Here is a 17,790-nt window from a genome sequence, read left to right as displayed (position 1 = left end):
TCGGTTGTATTCACATTACTGACTTTGTATGGGAGGTTCACCAGCTGTTTGACTGGCAGGAGCAGGAGCTTTCACTTCAGTAGTTTATAATTCCTGGCTATTCTAGGATAGTTTGCACTTCACCAAGCCTCAGACAGGTCAGGACATTTGGTAGGAGAAGGTTGAAAGACAAAAGCAGCAGGCCTTGGGTTCTCAGCCTTTCTTTCTTTTTTTTTTTTAATAGAAAATTATATTTTAATTTGGTGTTTAGAATTTTTAGTAATGTGCCTGTATTACATGTAGAGGGTATTCATCAACCAGGAAGAGTTTTAAAATGTCAAAACTGGGGAAAACTACTCTAAACCATGGCTTGGTTCCTGTTGATTTTAAAAGTGCAAAAGAGCCTCTACCACACCAAACTGTGATGAAGATATTTAGCATTAGCATCATTGCCCAAGGCCTCCCCTTTTGTCGAAGACGGGTAAGTCTTACACATTTGAAAAAAAAGGAATATTTATTTAAAAGAAATACTTCTGCCTCCTTTGGTAAAAGAAACGCTTCAATTTTCAATTGATTTTCATAACTAAAACTCTCAGTGCATTACGTAGCCAGCAAAGACTTATATGTGATAGTTTTAATAATATGATAGCCTTGAGGGCAAGGTTACCCAATCCACCTTTATCTCTCATTCGTTTATTATTTTATGATATTAGAATCCTTATTTTAAGTTGGTAAATCTAAGAAGTATGTTCTGAAATATATTGGCAAATACTAAAATCCAAAATTTGTAGTGGTTATTTTGTGGGAAAAGCAAAAACCTGGTGGTATTCTCCTTATACATGGGAATTATAGCATTTAGCTCTTGTAATGTAAAGTGTATTCCAAGTTCCGTATGTTTATCTGGCACTTCAAGCTGTATTATTTTTAAATTGCTATTTTTTAAATGCAAACTTAACATAATAGAGCTATTACTTTTTGCTGTTATGTAAAATAAAAATAACGTGCCATTGTGTGGCAGTTACGATAACAGTTATATATAGACAGTCCTGAACTAACAAACCTCTTGTAGAACTTGTGCTAATGTATAATCAAGTTCTGATCTATTGGATGTTTTTCAGGATGTTTTGCCCTCTCTCCCTGCCAAATTTTGACCCTGTTAATATGAGCAGTTTTGTTGTATTTTCTACATTGCCATTTTGAAATATTAACTAGAGTGCTGTATTTTTAGACCTAAAATATGTTTATGGTTCCGAATACATTTAAAAAAAAACCTGTCTGAGATTAAATGACTGTTTGCATATATCAGTACTATTAGTGTTTTAATACCCTTTTTTAAAACCTTTTTTAATTAAAGGAAAAACATTCTATTAAACAAGTAGATTAACTCGTGAAAAATATTTTTTCCTTCTTAGTAGGAGGACTCTTCTATTTCCTGGGACTTAAATAACCTTCGTAAAAATGTGTTTTTTATTATCTTAGTTCCTTTTGATTAGTTTCTACTTGTATTCCAAACAAGTAGTAGCCATGTTGAAAACCATTTTTTTAATGTAATACAGTTTAAATGTAATACAGTTTAAACATTGAAAATGGAATACAAATATCTCCATCTCTCTTTTATTTTATTTCCTACTTTGTTTTCAGAAAATGTTTTTTTTTATTTTATCTTCTTTCCCTTTGTCGCTTTTGTAACTTCTGAATGAGGTCACTGCTCTGATTTAAGCATTTACACAGAGGCCTCTAATAGCTTTAAAGTCATTAATAAATTAGCTTGTTATTTTAATACTTCTATAAAAGAAAATACCAATACAAGTACATTTTTTAATTGAGGAAGAGAAGTGTGGGTTTTTTAATGAAAGGGTTAAGATTCTAACAATAAGGATACTTTGTTCTAAAAATTAAGAGAGAACTTCAAGACTTTCCCTCAGGGCTTCCTAAGGTCACTATTCAATTTGACTTTTCTAGGTTACTATGTTATGTTAAATTATAGCCTTGGATTTTTAATAATAGAAGGGGACTAAACTTGAAAAATAAAATTTATACTAGAAAATTTTTCAGAAGATAGCTAAAAACAAAATTAACACATTCAGTTTTAGACTACCTGCCTGCCAATAACTATTGCATAACTCATTGACTTGACTACTAGAAATATTAGAGGGATAGTGTAATTATATCCTCCCTCTCTCCTTTTTGCAACTGGTTTATTTAGGTAGCTTTAAATTGATTCACATGCTCTTTGCTATTTAATTTACTAACTTTTCCTTGGTAAAGTTAATGATAAACATTTTTAAAACGGATTTTTCTTTATCCAAGATTTAAAAGAGACTTTTGGTGTGATATATAATTAATCTTTTTGTGTCTAGCATCCCGTTTATCTTTTACATTAGTTATAGTTCCTTTCAAGCAGATTGTTAAACACAAAGTACATAAAGCAAATAGACTACTGTATTTTGTAAGCCATTATTTTCTTCCAAGTAGTGAGCTAATGGAAAGTACAGCGACCTTTATAAGACTGTCTGCAGTCTTGACCTATTAAAATTTGAAAAACATGATATTGTCTCTTCATCATAGACATTGGTCCTCTTAATGTTTGCACAATAAAATAACTTTGAAGATTGTAAAATATCTTTAAAATAGTTGTTAAAATTACAACTTCAATTTATATCTTTTGAGTGTTTTCAGGAAATTCACTAATCTCATTATTAGTGCTGGTAGTCTAGCTATTATTGTTTGAATTATTCAAGTTTCTTATTAGAGATACTTTGGACTTAATACTAACAATAGTAAAGAAATAGCAATCTAGCTATTAATCAGTTACCTAAAATAAAAATGTTTTTAGTCTTAAGATCCTCATAATTATATTTGCTCATACATTCTTGATTATAAGTATCACCTAGAATACTTGTTAAAAACACAGAATCAAGGGTTTCTTCTTTTGGATAGTCTTATTTAAGAGATTTGGATTAAGGCTCAAGGATCTATCTGTATTTTTTGAAGTTCTAAGGTAAGTCTCATTATCAGGAAAATTTGAAAATACTAGTTGAGTACATAACTTTTATTTTAAAAAGAATTAATTGTCCTTTAAGGAAGAGAAATTTTACAGGAAAAACTTTTTAAATCTATAAAATCTCTAAAAAAGTATTATTTTTTTGAAATTGGAGTGTCTAGTTGTGGTAATAGTGTAGTTCTTAAATCTTAAGATACATAATTTTTCTACATTTTAAATATATATAAACTAATGATACAGCTTGATGGAATTTCATAGCTTGCCTGGCAGCAATTTTTTTAAGTGATAAGAGAAATAATGCTGTCTTACAATTAAAAATAGTATGTTGAAAGAAAATGCACTTCATTGCTTAAACCTAATTTCTTAATTCATTTTGTTTTTATTGGAGACTTTAAAGCATTTAGGACAGTGGTTCTCAACCTGTGGGTCGCAACCTCTTTAGGGGTCGAACGACCCTTTCACAGGGGTCGCCTAAGACCATCGGAAAACACATATATAATTACATATTGTTTTTGTGATTAATCACTATGCTTTAATTATGTTCAATTTGTAACAATGAAAATACATCCTGCATATCAGATATTTACATTACGATTCATTACAGTAGCAAAATTACAGTTATGAAGTAGCAACGAAAATAATTTTATGGTTGGGGGTCACCACAACATGAGAAACTGTATTAAAGGGTCAAGGCATTAGGAAGGTTGAGAACCACTGATTTAGGATATTTTCTTAAGGTTATTCTTCAACATTACTATTTTGGTGGAGAGTTCTAAATGGCATGTAATTGTTGATTTATATAGGACTTTTTAAGATAATCTGGTCGACTGTGCTGGTTGCTTTTAGAGTGCCTTATATATTTTTGAGTTTGGACCACATAGGGATTGTATGTCCCATAAGCATTGGCAACACAGCTGACTTAGAGAACAGGGTAGAGCTGCTGGTGGAGTGGCAGGGAAGTGAGGTGGGGACAATGTGGGACAAGGACTGGTTCACTTGAAACCCAAGAGCCCAGGCAGCAATGAAATATATGACTGGATTTCTGTTAGTTGGAAATAACTTTGTAATCATTGTATTCCATATCAAGTTCTATTAAAATAGTATATTTAAATTTTTTCTTTAAAGTGAAAATAGGAATAAAACTAAAATCAGATATTTGTATCATTTGAGGAAATGTTAATCTCACTCTTGTGTGTTGTTATCACTGAGGATTAACTTAAATCAGGGGTCTACAAACTTTTTCTGCAAAGGGACCATTAAATATTTTAGACTTTATGAACCACATAAGTCACTATTAGAACTACTACTCAGCTCTGCCATTATAGCAGATGTAGACAATACTTGGTGAATGGACAAGTCTGTTTTAATAAAACTTTATTTATAAAAAAGTTATATACAGGTTTTTATGATTACAGTAATACTACCATAAATTTTATGCATATATCTTTTTGCTTGTATGTAAATTTCAGCTTATGGTAAATTTTTTAGGTATGATATTGATTGAGCCTTAAACCTTTCATTTTCTTTAAAACCCTCATCTGCTCTTCTTACTCTTTTGTAGTTAAGTAGAGAAACATCTTTATGTGTCTTATCACTAGGATTTTTAACATACTGCTTATTATTTCCCTTCTTAATGTATAGTATTAGTATAATAATGCTATTAATAATTGCTATCATTTAAAAAGAACCTATCATGTATCCTACACACTGTCCCAGCTATTTTGTGTATTTAACTCAGTTAATCCCTAAATGATTTAAACATTAGTTTAGTAATGTGAGTTAGGTAATATCTCCCTTTATTAGACTAAAAAACTAAAGCTCAAACAAGTTAACTTTCCCTAATTTTCTTGGTAAATAGTTAAGCTGGTATTTAACTCAGGATTCTCTAATGCTACAGGTAGTAGTCATTCTCTTTCTAATAAATTTTGTAACCTTTATACATTTTTTCTTGTAAACTTAACACTTTTTAATTACTGTTACATTAGTATTTGGGAGGGTAAGCCTGGGAGCCTCTCACTGTTGACATAGTTTCTATGAGAAAATACATTCAAAGATTCAAACAGCTGACGTACAAATAACTTTTAGTAGCATAATCCATTATAAATTTAGGGTTTTTATTGTGTGTGTAATCTCTCTTAAGATGTTTCACTTAAAAAGTTACTCCACAGATTATGCAATAATTATAATTATAAAAAAACTGGAAATATTTAATAGTATGCATGTTTGTTTTTTTGTAAGCTGGGGTATGAAACCGGTTAAAGAAAAAATGACTCATGACACTTGCTAAAGACAGACTTTATTTAGGGGACTATTGCCATAGGTAGAAATTACTAAAAGGAGTTTTGGCGATAGAAAAGAGAGATTGGATTCAACTCCAAATACAGCAAAGAAAAGCGAGAATTTATAACCAAGGAACAGGGTGAGTTAGTGGATTGAAGATTGCTAAGAGCAAAAACATCAGGGAATTCTGGCTACATCATTTCAACCAAAAGTGGTTAGACATGACCTGCAGGATGATGGAGGATGAGGAACCCAGCAGATATGGAGGGTGATCTAGTATGGAGATTGGTCAGATATCAAGGTTGGGAGATTCTGGTTAAACTGACTTAGTAGGATTCTTGGTAAAAGTTGGCTCTTGAGAACATGCTGAAGGACAGGGCGTCTTGAAAAATAAATCAGAGGAGCCTTGACTAGAGTTTGGTCAAGGAACGAGTCTTTGTCATACTTCAGGGTCTGTGTGAGGCAGGCAACAACTGAGAACAGTGTCCGACAGATGAACCCTTAACCATGCATGCAGTGAGGTATCATTCTCATCAGTTTGCTCAATTAGTACTTATGATAATGGTGACAAAAAGTAAAAACAATATTATACCTCTCTTAGCTTGTACTCTTCTGAGTTCAGTTTTTTCTTCATTGTTTACTCAGTGATGGTGACAATAGACAAACCTGTATTCAAAATCTTAATCTCATTCATGCATTGGTTTTTGTATGTATAATCTTCAGTTAGTTCAAGCTGTATGTCATTTTAATCTGTTATGCTCCTTTAATAGACTGTTGTTGAGCCCATTAGTATATTTCAACAAAGGTGTCAGTTTTATCAAACAGTTGTATTACCTTTGTTTCAGAAAACAGCATCTCTATTTATTTATGATAAAATGTTTTTTGTATGAAAATTTTGTATGTAGCCCAAAAGTAGATTATCATAAGCTCTGTTGGTACAGCAAATTTGTGAGTTATTACCCTCCTGAATTTAATAAATTTTAATTCCTCAACTTTTCGGAGTTGAATGGTGATAAAGGGAATTTTATTGTCTTCCAATAATTAATATCTTTTACTTCTCTTGATAAACATAAGAAATGCTCAATATGTAAATTTAGAAAAAATTTTCTTCACAATTTTCTAAATTATCAGTAATTCCACTGCTCAGAAATAACCTCAATAACAATTTTTTTTTGAAAATAGATATTTATTGATTTCAGAGAGGGAGAGGGAGAGATAGAAACATCAATGATGAAAGAGAATCATTGATCAGCTGCCTCCTGCACGCCCTCTATTGGGAATCGAGACTGAAATCTGGGCATGTGCCCTGACTAGGAATCGAACCCTGACCTCCTGGTTCATAGGTCATCACTCAACGATGTCTTCACTCAATGACTGAATCACACCAGCAGGGCTCAATAACAATTTAAAGTAAATAATTTTTAAAAAAGCAAAATTGGTACTTTAATTCATTTTTTAAGATATTGCTGGTGGTTCCCTATGGCTGTTACTCAGATGTGCATAATCTGCCATGTGAATGTATCATAATTTTCCTACTATTGTTGATTTGGGTATTGACCTGCTTTGAACTCTTTTATATATAAATCTGTAATATCTCTATACACAGATATCTACAAGTAGAATTATTGGCTCAAGAAGTATGAACTTTTTTATTCTTGTTAAATACTGCCAAATTGTTTTCCAGAAAGATTTTACCAATTGAAAACCAGTATGGGGGACTTCTAATGTTGCTTAAACAGAAAGCCAAGTTCTAAGAAAGCCATATTCTAAGCCAAGTTCTCCTACCATGGCAAAGTTTTGTAGATTTTACTCAGTCTATACATTATCATTTTCCATCAGAGGAAATTTTTTTTCATTGTGAGAAAATAATGATATGTGTTTATACTTAAAGCTTCATGAGAAAAATATGTAAATAGATAAAGAAATTATTTGTTGCTTATGGTGATTTTATTTTTTTATTCTTTCTAGCAAATAGTATTTAGCATAGACCTGCCACCTGTTATTTTTAACTATAATTTTCTTCTACTCATCCCATAGTTTTAAAACTATGTGTTTTCATCTAAAAAGATGACCCACATGCATAGTTTCATGATTTATCATTTATTTAATACATTATTTTTAGTGTCTTATGATTATCTCAAATTTTATTTGTCACCTTAGTTTATTCTTTTACATTTCTAGGTTTTAGTGTGATATTTGTAAGTGTAAATGACAACCTCTCCCAAAGCATATTGCTATTAATAATCCCTACTACAAGAGTACTCCTCATGCTGTTAAGAGCAGCTGCCAGGAATACTTGCCTTTTCTTACAGCACTACTACTTAGTCTTACATTTCTGACATAGTTTTGCCTCTAGCCCCAATCCCGGTTTGCCCCTTTTTTTTTTTTTTTTTTTTAAATTCTAGCCATGATTAATACTCATTTAAAGTAGTTGTAGCAAGTCTGCTCTTCTAAAATGTCTTGATGCCTGAAAGACATTTCATGAAACTCAACATCTTAGCCAAGTAGAAATATTAGATGTATTTTTTTAACATATAGAAAAATGAAACCTTTAAAAAGCCAGTATCGTGCTCTCCTTCCTCATACTAGTCTATTCAGTATCCACAGTTACATTTGTACCTCTGTCTCTCCAGACTTTTCCCATGACTTCACAGTCTAGCTTCCCTCTCTGTTGGAACCTTTCTCCTGGCACTGATTGCATCCACCGTTGTTGTCATTCATTAGTGGAACATACTGTCATTGTTGCCATTATCTTTGGCCCTTAAGCATATATGTACTGCTCAGTGGTGTTATTTGACAGCTTCAAACCTGTCTCAATTAGGCTGTAAACTCAAAGAGTTTAATATCTTTTAATACTCCCAATGATACGAAGAGAAAAGTGAGTGTAAATATTTGTATTATCAGTTCGTTGTAGTGTGTGTTAAACTCAAAAAATTCTTTAAGGAGTTTTTTGCACTGTAAACTATGGCATGTTTTTGTTTACTAAATGTTTTAAAATGACTGTGCAGCTGTGATTTTCAATATTTTCTTTTCTAAATTTAACTAAACTCAGATACAGTTTGACATTTAATTTTAAAAGTAATTACTACTTACCAATTTTGAAAACGAAGGAGAAACAAACATAAGATGTAGTCATTTAGGCGGTACTTTTGAGTGTCTCCAATAGCCCCCAAATGTCAGAAAATGCTGAAATAAAGAAGGATTATTACAATATTTTGACGAGTAGGAAGAACAAGGTGATGGTAGGAGCAAGTTTGGAGAGAAATTTCAATGGGGTGCCAGATTTTTAAAAAATGTAACTTCCTAAGTTTTTTTCCTTCACATATATTCCATCAGAACTTCGGGGGAAATTGGCATTTTCAGATCATCTAATATCCTTTATTGTCACTACTTATTTTATCAATAAAGGAATTAATTAATTAGATCCTATCAGTCTTTTTCTTCTTAAGAATGTTTCATGCCTCATGCAGAAACATGCATAAACATAATATAAATGGTAAGTTTCTTGCAGCCTTATTCTCCTCACTGTGGAAGGCATTGCTTATAAATAAAAAGGAGATGATTTTTCATCCCCTCTATCTGTGGATATGCAAAAATGGAAAACTCACATTGTTTTAAGCATTTTATAGTCTAGGGTAAAATCATAAATAAATCCTTATAGTACAAAAGGATGCTTGCTTAAATGGGCCTATGTACAAAGTACTGGTGTGAGCATGAGCAGGTCCCCCAAAGTCTCGGTGCAAATGGCTGGGGAAAGGCTTCACAGTAACATGAAGGATGCTTGCTAACCAGATAATCAGAGAAATGATGGACAGAAGGAATTTGGGCTCATAGCTTGTGTTTTCATGTTAATTATACTGCAAATTATTCACTTACAACTTGGCATGGAATGTATAAATATTAATATCAGTCCAAAAATATGTATCAAGCACTTAGAACAGAGTTGGGAACTTTTCTAGAACCTGTGAATATAATAGCGAGCTTGGATTCTAATTTAGGGGAACAGAAAAGTAACTGTTAATGCTAACATTTTGTTGACTATAAAATAGGATAATAGTGTAGTCTAACTTGAGATGCAACGGAGGCACTATTCTAAGTACTTATACAAATGAACTTATTCTACCCTTAAAATAACCTATTTTACAGATGAGGAATATGAGGCATAGGAAGGCTAAATAAGTTGCCCAAAGCTAGTAAGTGATGGAGCTAAGATTCTAAGTCGGGCATCTGGCTCCAGCATCATGAACACTGCTTGCTGTACTGGCCTGGGTAAGCATTCGTTGAGTAAACGGATCCTTAGTTTCCCGATGTTTTAAGAGTTAACTTGTCATGTAACACTGTGTCTTTAAATATGGAATCCTCACTTCGCTACCACAATTTATGATGGCCTCAATATCTAATTACTGATAACATTGCTATCTTAGTTGTTTTTGCCATCAGATAATAATTAGATTGTGCCTCAGTTGTCAGATATGAATATGAAACAAATTATAGTATGATTTATAAATCTACAACTACATCATAGAAATAACTGACATGAATTATTATCCCTTTGTTGATAGATAACAATCTGTACAAATAGTTTAGTAATTTTAACATCACAGGGCAAGGCTATTTAAATTTGTAAGTTAAGTTTTACAGAAACTAACAATATTAAGACTTGTAATGTGGGAGACATGAAAAATATGTTAAAAAGAAACTTAGTACTAAGCTTCTGGCAAGGTAAACAAGTATGAAATAATAAATTCAGTTACTTGTGTGCAGACCACAAATTCAACAAGTCCTGAGAACTAAATAAATTTTTTAAAGTTAGCCAGATCTGACCCTAACTGAGACAAAAAAAAAAAGTCACTTTTATTATTTACCTGAATATGCTTACATTTTGCTGTGAAAATATTAATGTTTAATGTACTGGGAATGTTCTATAGTACACTCTACTTGAACCATATTACTCTCTAAACTCAAAAAAGTTCTGAAGTCAGAAACACAGTTTTCTCTAAAGTGGAAATAACTCCACAGACCTTTGAGTTTTACAGCTATCACCCACATGAAAAATGAAGTACACTTTGAGATGTCAAAGTAGTCTAAGTCTTATCTTAAGTCTCCGAGTACATGCATATTGAAATGCTTTTAAAAAAAACACCATACATTATATAAGTACCTAAATTGTGTTAACCTAGTTATAGGCAGCTCCATATAATCTAATTCATACTAGCATATTTACACTTAAAATGAGGAATGGGATCCCTGGCCATATTTTTATTTCTCCCAGTATTTCCATGGAAAATTAACACCACTAAATTAATTTTAATTCTGCTAATCGATATTAGGTATACTCCCTGTGTGTGTTGCTAGTGTAACAAAGATGAGTAAGGTAAAAACCTTCCCTTAAGAAGGATACGGATGCTTTTCTCTCTCTGAGAGACTTAGCTCATTGTCCCCATTCTTGGTCACATATCAAAACCAGAGGAACATTGATTATTCATTCATTCAACAAATAAGTATCTGCTAATTGCTAGGCATAGGTCTAGGTACTTGAGTTGCATTAGTGAACAAAGCAGAAAAAAAAATCCTACCTTTTATATACTTTAACATTTTAGTGACTCAGAATTCTGTCTAGGCGTGGGCAGCATGTTTGGTCTGCTCTAGTATAGTGTGTCACCAGACTCCTTTTTTCAATTATGCACTTTTCATTTCTAAGTCAGCAGATGATCATTTGTGTAATAGTTGCTCCATATGTATATATGGATATCCACATACATGTGCAAACATACACAGACATACTCTTTCCCTGACTTGGTAGGATTATATTGGTATGAAATGTATAATCTACTTGCTTTCAAATATTGTTAGATCATATTCTGTATATAATATTATTTTGAGGCTGATAGATTAAATATTATTCCATCTTATTCCATTTTTTATGTTCTTGCAAGGAAGCTTCAATCTTTAATATCCCATCAGGCTTACCACTGTGATTTCTTTCTGGATTGTTCCTGGGCCACAGTTGAAGTTTTTGACCCTATCCCTGACTTGTGGAAAGTTGTATAAGTTAATTTGTGTCTCACATATGAACCAGTTAAATAATGATAGATATAATTTATGGTAGATAAATAATGATAGATCTAATTTAAGATTTGTAAATATGTAAATTTTACTGTAGAAGTAATAACAGTTGGACTACCATTTGTGGTAAAGCCAATGACACTCCTGATAGAAACTACAATTCAGTTATTTCCTTTTACAAGTACCTATTGATGCAGCACAACTCTTTATTTGCATATATAGTGTTTTATTCCTAAAATGTGAAAGGTAAAGTAATTAAAGAAAAATTTTTTTAAGTAAATCTGATATTATTTTAATAAAGGTTTCTCTTGTGACTTTTGTAGTGTCTATATATGTAAGTGCTTATGTATGTGTTTACAAACTTTATTGACATTTATTTAGTTCTAGGGGGGAAACAATCAACAGTAAGTATTTCTCAGACATTAATGCATTAATATTAACCCAAAGAGACATGGCTGGTCAGCCATTTGTTTATGGTTATTGTATGTTATCTTCATGTAATGATGAGGAAATTGGTTTTGAGAGAAAAAAAATAATATGATAATGTTGGAGGAAATCCTCTTAAATTTCTTCTCCTTGCTAGTATTGAAAATGAAAATTGAAACTTATGGCTTATTCCTATATTTAATTACATTTTTATGTGTGGGTGATTTCATATAGTTCACTTGGGAAGAATTTAAGCTTAAACAGCTTTTCAGTAATCCACAGAAATCTCTACATTATCACTTTAGAATTTAATAGTAAAATGTCATTGTTACTATGAGTTTGAACATGTAGGGGCAGTATAGGACTGTTTTTGTAAATCTTGTCTGAATTCTTTTAAATCCATAAGTGTTGTTAAAAGTTTGCTCTTCTGAGAAAATGCAACTGTATGTCTTTTTAAAGGATAATTGGCACTATTAAATTAAGTTGGAATTATTCGTTATTCTCATATATATTATACAAAAGATTTTATGTTAGGGAAGCTCGTGGCCTTGATTTATATTTGAATTCAAGGAATGCATTAAACTTTTTAACAGAAAAACGGCATTTTTATATTTAAACAGTAAAAATGAGGACAAGTCAATCCATGAAAATATGTAAAATACTAAAATCAGTGCACTTTCGTTCTTATTAATTCTGTACCAACCTTTCAAAATGAATGTTTAATTATGCAAATTTTAAAAAATAAAGTCTTAATTTTTCAAACTGAGAGGTGAACAAAACTTAGGTTACTAAGCTGTCTAATTTTAAAATTTTTAATCAATATTTTTTTTCAATATTAAAACAATTAGGGTTATTACAAACTGTATAGTAGATTTTTTTCACTGAAAGTGATTTACACTTAAAAGAAAACAACTGAGTAGTTATCTCTTCCACCTATTCATGCAGTCTCTTCAACATCTCCAATGAGTCAAGAATGGCTTTAGGCATTTGGAGTACAACAGAGAAGAAACAGTCCCACATCCTTGCCCTGCTGGAGTTTCTTTCAGAAGCAGAGTGCTTAAGAGCATAGGTGATAGAACCAATTAGACCTGGGGTTAGGTTCTTAGCTCCACCACTTACTTACCTTCATCTGTAAAGTAGAGATAATAGTATCTACTTTGTAGGGTTGTTGTGAGGACACAGTGAAATAACCTATAGAAAGTACAGTTATGTAATAAGAACTTAATAACTGTTATGAAGCCCACATAACACTTTTTGAAAATGTATTGGTAAAAATTATAATTAATTCTTCTGATATATTGGTACTTATTTCTTTTACCTACCTATGATTAGTATTTTCAATATTTTTTCAATTTTAGTGTCTTCAAATTGTGAAAATATACAGCATCAATTTTGAATGTCCTTTTTCTTAAACTATTTCCTGTATGACTGTTAATCTCTAAATGGAAAGATACTGCACATAAAAAATTAATGTGATTTCGTTCTACTTACGTTATGTAGATTCATTCATCATGACTATCACATATGGAAAAATTAACCCCATTATGTCTTCCTCAAATAAGAAGGTAACATGTGCCACCTTAGTATTTTGTTGGAGTTTCTCAGATGTTCAGAATAACTGTGCTGGCTTCAAATACCATTAAATTAAAAAATTTAAATTGCTGTATAGGATTTAAAAACATAGAATTTATTGATTCACAGATTATCTAAAACGTCTAGCAAATAGTTGTTAAAAGTCTAACAAATAGTTGCCATTATGATTTTAAGTTCTGACTCCATTTCTTTCCCTAAAGGCCCCAAATAAGTTAGTTAGGAAATAGAACATAATTGTTGACATCTTTGAAAATTAGCTTGTCAAAATGGTACTTGATATAGCATCACTATATAAGAATTGAGATTTAAAAAACATTTAAAGAATTGATTCACAATTTTTAACAAAAGTACGTAGAAATTTAGATTTTTTTTTTACCCTGTGCTACTTTTTATTTTTAATTATGGGGAAACCCCATATTTAACACACACAGTCCCATAAGGACATTCCCCCAAAACACACAAATAACCCCCCCCCCCCCACTTCTGTTTATTAGCTTATCTGCTATGTTCATGCTGCCAAGTGCCTCATTGAAGGGGAACTCTTGTTCTGCCATTTTCATATTAGCGTTGTTATCATGCAGTATTTTCAGCTGCCCATACTCATTACCATACAGCTGGTATGTAGAGAAGAGAAGGAAACAGGCAGAAGTTGTGCTGTCTACAAAAATAAGAAACTCTCTTGCAGATGGGGTGCTGGCAGATGGGGCATGTGTTTGAACAGGTTTTACTAATAACAGAGTGCATTAAAAATCATTCTGAGAAAGTCTAAGGTCAGTGCCATGAATTCAGAGCTTAAGAGGTTATTCAGCCTTTGTAGACCTTTTTAGAATATTAATTAACTCTAATACAGAAAAGTAATAAATGGCCAACCACAACCTCTTCCAGAAATTTTTTATCGGTTTTTCCTTTTTTATTTTAATGTATTTTGTTTCTCTTTAATATAATTTAAAAGCATCAGTACTGTTAGTTTGCATCTTTCATAATCTTGCACTGTATTTTGTAGTCTTCAATATATTTGCTTAAAATTTCCAGACTATGTCTATATACAAAAATGTATATGCTTTTGGCAATGTAATAACATTCTTCAGCTTGGATATATAACATTACAATGTGTATTAGAGGTTGAAAGCCAAAGACAATTTTGAAATCTATATGTACAGTGTTGACCTCTTTGGAGATTAAGATGAGGTATGTTCTGTCTGCATTCAAAGTTAGAAGTGAATGGTATGCCCAAAGTGTTAAATTATTTGTTAAAATTATTACTTGCACATTTTATCATATTCCCCAAACCAAAATGAGTGTAGTAATTGAAATAACTATCAATAATTTTTTAAAAAAGGTATTTCAGTGGGATCTTAGCCCTTTGACCCTTTTCAATAAGTGTAGTGTTTCTTGATACATTCTGTCTCAATAAAATATGGTGATAGCCCTAACTGGTTTGGCTCAGTGGATAGAGCGTCAGCCTGTGGACTGAAGGGTCCCAGGTTCGATTCCAGTCAAGGGCATGTACCTTGGTTGCGGGCAAATCCCCTGTAGGGGGAGTGCAGGATGCAACTGATCGATGTTTCTCTTTTATCGATGTTTCTAACTCTCTATCCCTCTCCGTTCCTCTCTGTAAAATATATTAATAAAATATATTTAAAAAATAAAATATGGTGATGAAAAACAGCTAAAGTAAAATAAAGCTAGGCAATTATATGTAAGATATGCAGTGTTCAATTTAATTTTAATAGAAATGGAACTCAGCCTGTTATTCTGTTCATAGAAATTAAAAGGTGTTTTTGTTTAGCTGAAATTAGTTATAATGCTTTTGGTAATTCTCAAAAACTTTCTTGTCAATAAAAAAAGAGGTGCAAAAATGCTATCTTTTAGGTTAATGCCTGCAAATAAATATAATACTACTTTAAGATCTGTGGGAAACACTGTACATTAAGTGTTGTTAAAACTTTTTATTTCTTATAATAGTAAAAGTTTGTATTCTGTTGGGCATTTTTAAAGATACAGGAAGTTCTAAATGAGGTTCTTTTAATAACAAAGATAATTGCATTTTCATTGCATATCAAATTGTGTTTTCTTCCCATTAAATTTATACTTGAATTGTGTAACTGATAAATATCTAGAAAATTTTATTACTTTCCCCTGAAGGGAAAATGTATAAAATATTATAAATACTATATGTGATACATTAATACTAAATGATATAAAATATATTTTTCTCCATTTTCTACTTCCATTACCTTACCTTATTCCGAAAAAAATAAGTCTTTCAAATTAGGCTGAAAATAGTATTTCAGTTATTTTTTCTATAGTTCTGTCATTGTTGATTAGAGTATGTCTTTCATTGCTAATTATATCATAAACTAGGGGCCCAGTGCACAAATTTGTGCACCTTGAAAGGAACTGTGGGCCGCGAGGCTGCGGTGGGCACAGGTGTAGGTCTCGGCCCATCCTCTGTGCCCCTGCCTGGCCCCTCCTGCCACGGCCCCTGGTTCCCTCTCTGCTGGCAGCCCCACTCCTGCTGCTGCTGCTCCCACGCACTGACAGCGCCAGCCCGCTCACACCCACTGACCGCAGCAGAGCTGCTGTTCACACCTGCTGCCAGCACCCAGTGCCGGACCCAATTACTCGGTGCCGTCAGGGGGTACTAGCGGTGGCTGCTGCCCTGATCACCCCTCAGGAGCAGGGGAAAGGTGGAGAAGCTCTCAGGGGTGATTGGGGCCAACAGCCTCTGCTCGCACCCGCTGATGGCGCCGAGCTATCAGGACAGGCACTGGGTGCTGACAGCAGGTGCGAAGGGCGGCTCTGGCACCAGCTGCTGATGCAAGCGGGGCTGGCACTGAGAGTGGGTGCGAGCAGTGGCTCCAGTGCCAGCAGCGGGTGTGAGCGGTGCTGGTGCTGGCAGCAGGTGCGAGCACCAGGTGGGACCACAGCGTGCAGGAGCAAAGAATTTTCAGTAAACACCAGAGGCTCGTCCTGATGACAGTGACCGGTGCCCTGCCTTGGTCTGGCACCTCCACTCACCTGCTCCACCAGCCCGCCACAGCCAACGCCTGCCATGTTCCACGCAAGCCCCCTGTTGGTCAGCGCACGTCATAGCGACTGGTTGTTCAGTTGTTCTGGTTGTTCTACAGTTTGGTCTATTTGCATATTAGCCTTTTATTATATAGGATATTATTTATTGATACCCTGATATGTGCAGGAACTATGGAAGAAGCTGAGGTACGACAAGAATCAAAATAGAAGTGGTCACTGTATTCACGGAGCTTATACTAGTAGTCTAATGGGGAAGATAGACATGTGCAGATAGACTGTGACAGGGTGGATCTGAGCACTGTGAGCAACACCTTAAGAATGGGGAGGAGGTGGCTCTATGATGGAAATTGGAGATGGCCTATACAGAGGTGATTCCCATGGTTTCATCTCCAATGCAGACATTTCTTCTGAGCTCCAGAGCTAGTTGAAGTATAATATCCTCACCTGGACGTCTCAAATACACCTCTAACCAAATATGACCAAAAATGGAACTTGTGAGCCTCTCTACCCCTGAAAAGAAGCACAACACAACTTTTGTCCAGTACTAGTAGTCTCTGTCATCTTCCTGCAGTTGCATAAGAAAACCTTGGTGTCATCTTTGATCAACTCCCTCTTCTTTACTTCTTCCCATGACCAATCTATCACCAAGTGCTATCAGTTGTATGTTTTAAACATCTGTCAAATGTTCACTTCTATCCATCTCTGTTGTGCCGTGAGAGTCCAAGCCAGCATTGCCTCCTGCCTGGTCTAGTGGAATAACTTCCTCACACAGTTGCTCCATATCCACTCTCACGTCCATTCTGTTTTTAACATTATATTCAGAATGATTTTTCAAGAGGTTTATCTGATCGTGTCCTTCCTTTGGCTAACATCCTACATTAGCTTTTCATTACTCTTATGGTAAAGACCAAAACCCCTTAGGAGCTCTTGCATAATCTGGCCCTTGCCTACTTCCCTAGCCTTGTCTTACACCTGTCAAAGTACTTTTATTCTGAGCAAGCAGCCACAGTGGTGCCCCCTCCTCCACTCCAAAACAGCTTAGCCATTCCTTTAGAGAAAAACGGCTTCTGAACCTGCAGACTAATCAACACTTTAACTTTGTGCACTTTTCTAACACTGTAGCATTTGCCATAGTTTCAGTTTTGCTTTGTTTTCATTGTTTCATTATCTTTCTCCCCTATTACACTATAAACTCCAGCCATGAAGCAAAGACCATACTTAATTTAGCTTATGTATAACAGGCACCCAAATAAATGTTATTGAATGAATGAGTGTCTGTGGGAGATTAAAATAACCATATAAATCTACATTTGTTATAATTATGTATCCTAGGTAGAATAAAGATAATTAAAGTTGAAACAATAAAGTGTAGGATAGAAATATGCATGTATCAATATGATATTTACTGC

At 33.5% G+C, this 17,790-nt stretch overlaps 1 protein-coding gene across 8 annotated transcripts in view; it reads left to right on the top strand.

The window, feature by feature from the left end:
* The window catches only part of FBXW7 (F-box and WD repeat domain containing 7, E3 ubiquitin protein ligase), a 107,556-nt gene that overhangs the window by 47,075 nt on the left and 42,691 nt on the right, over positions 1 to 17,790 (top strand). The window contains exons 1-2 of one of the 8 annotated variants that reach the window (XM_014543885.1): positions 9,410 to 9,532; positions 13,256 to 13,320. The exons of 3 other annotated variants lie outside the window; for them this stretch is intronic. In XM_014543885.1, the coding sequence (XP_014399371.1) occupies positions 9,505 to 9,532; positions 13,256 to 13,320 (93 nt within the window). In that variant the 5' untranslated portion in view covers positions 9,410 to 9,504. Of the gene's footprint in view, positions 1 to 255; positions 461 to 9,409; positions 9,533 to 12,700; positions 12,737 to 13,113; positions 13,183 to 13,255; positions 13,321 to 17,790 lie in introns of those variants that run through there. 4 more of the 8 variants (XM_014543891.1, XM_014543888.1, XM_014543889.1 and 1 more) reach the window with 4 other exon arrangements.

This window comes from Myotis brandtii, unplaced genomic scaffold (assembly GCF_000412655.1).
Source record: "Myotis brandtii unplaced genomic scaffold, ASM41265v1 scaffold34, whole genome shotgun sequence".
Taxonomy (NCBI): Eukaryota; Metazoa; Chordata; class Mammalia; order Chiroptera; family Vespertilionidae; genus Myotis; species Myotis brandtii.
The sequence above is the reverse complement of the archived record's forward strand: the minus strand, read 5'-3'. Positions and strand labels throughout refer to the sequence as shown.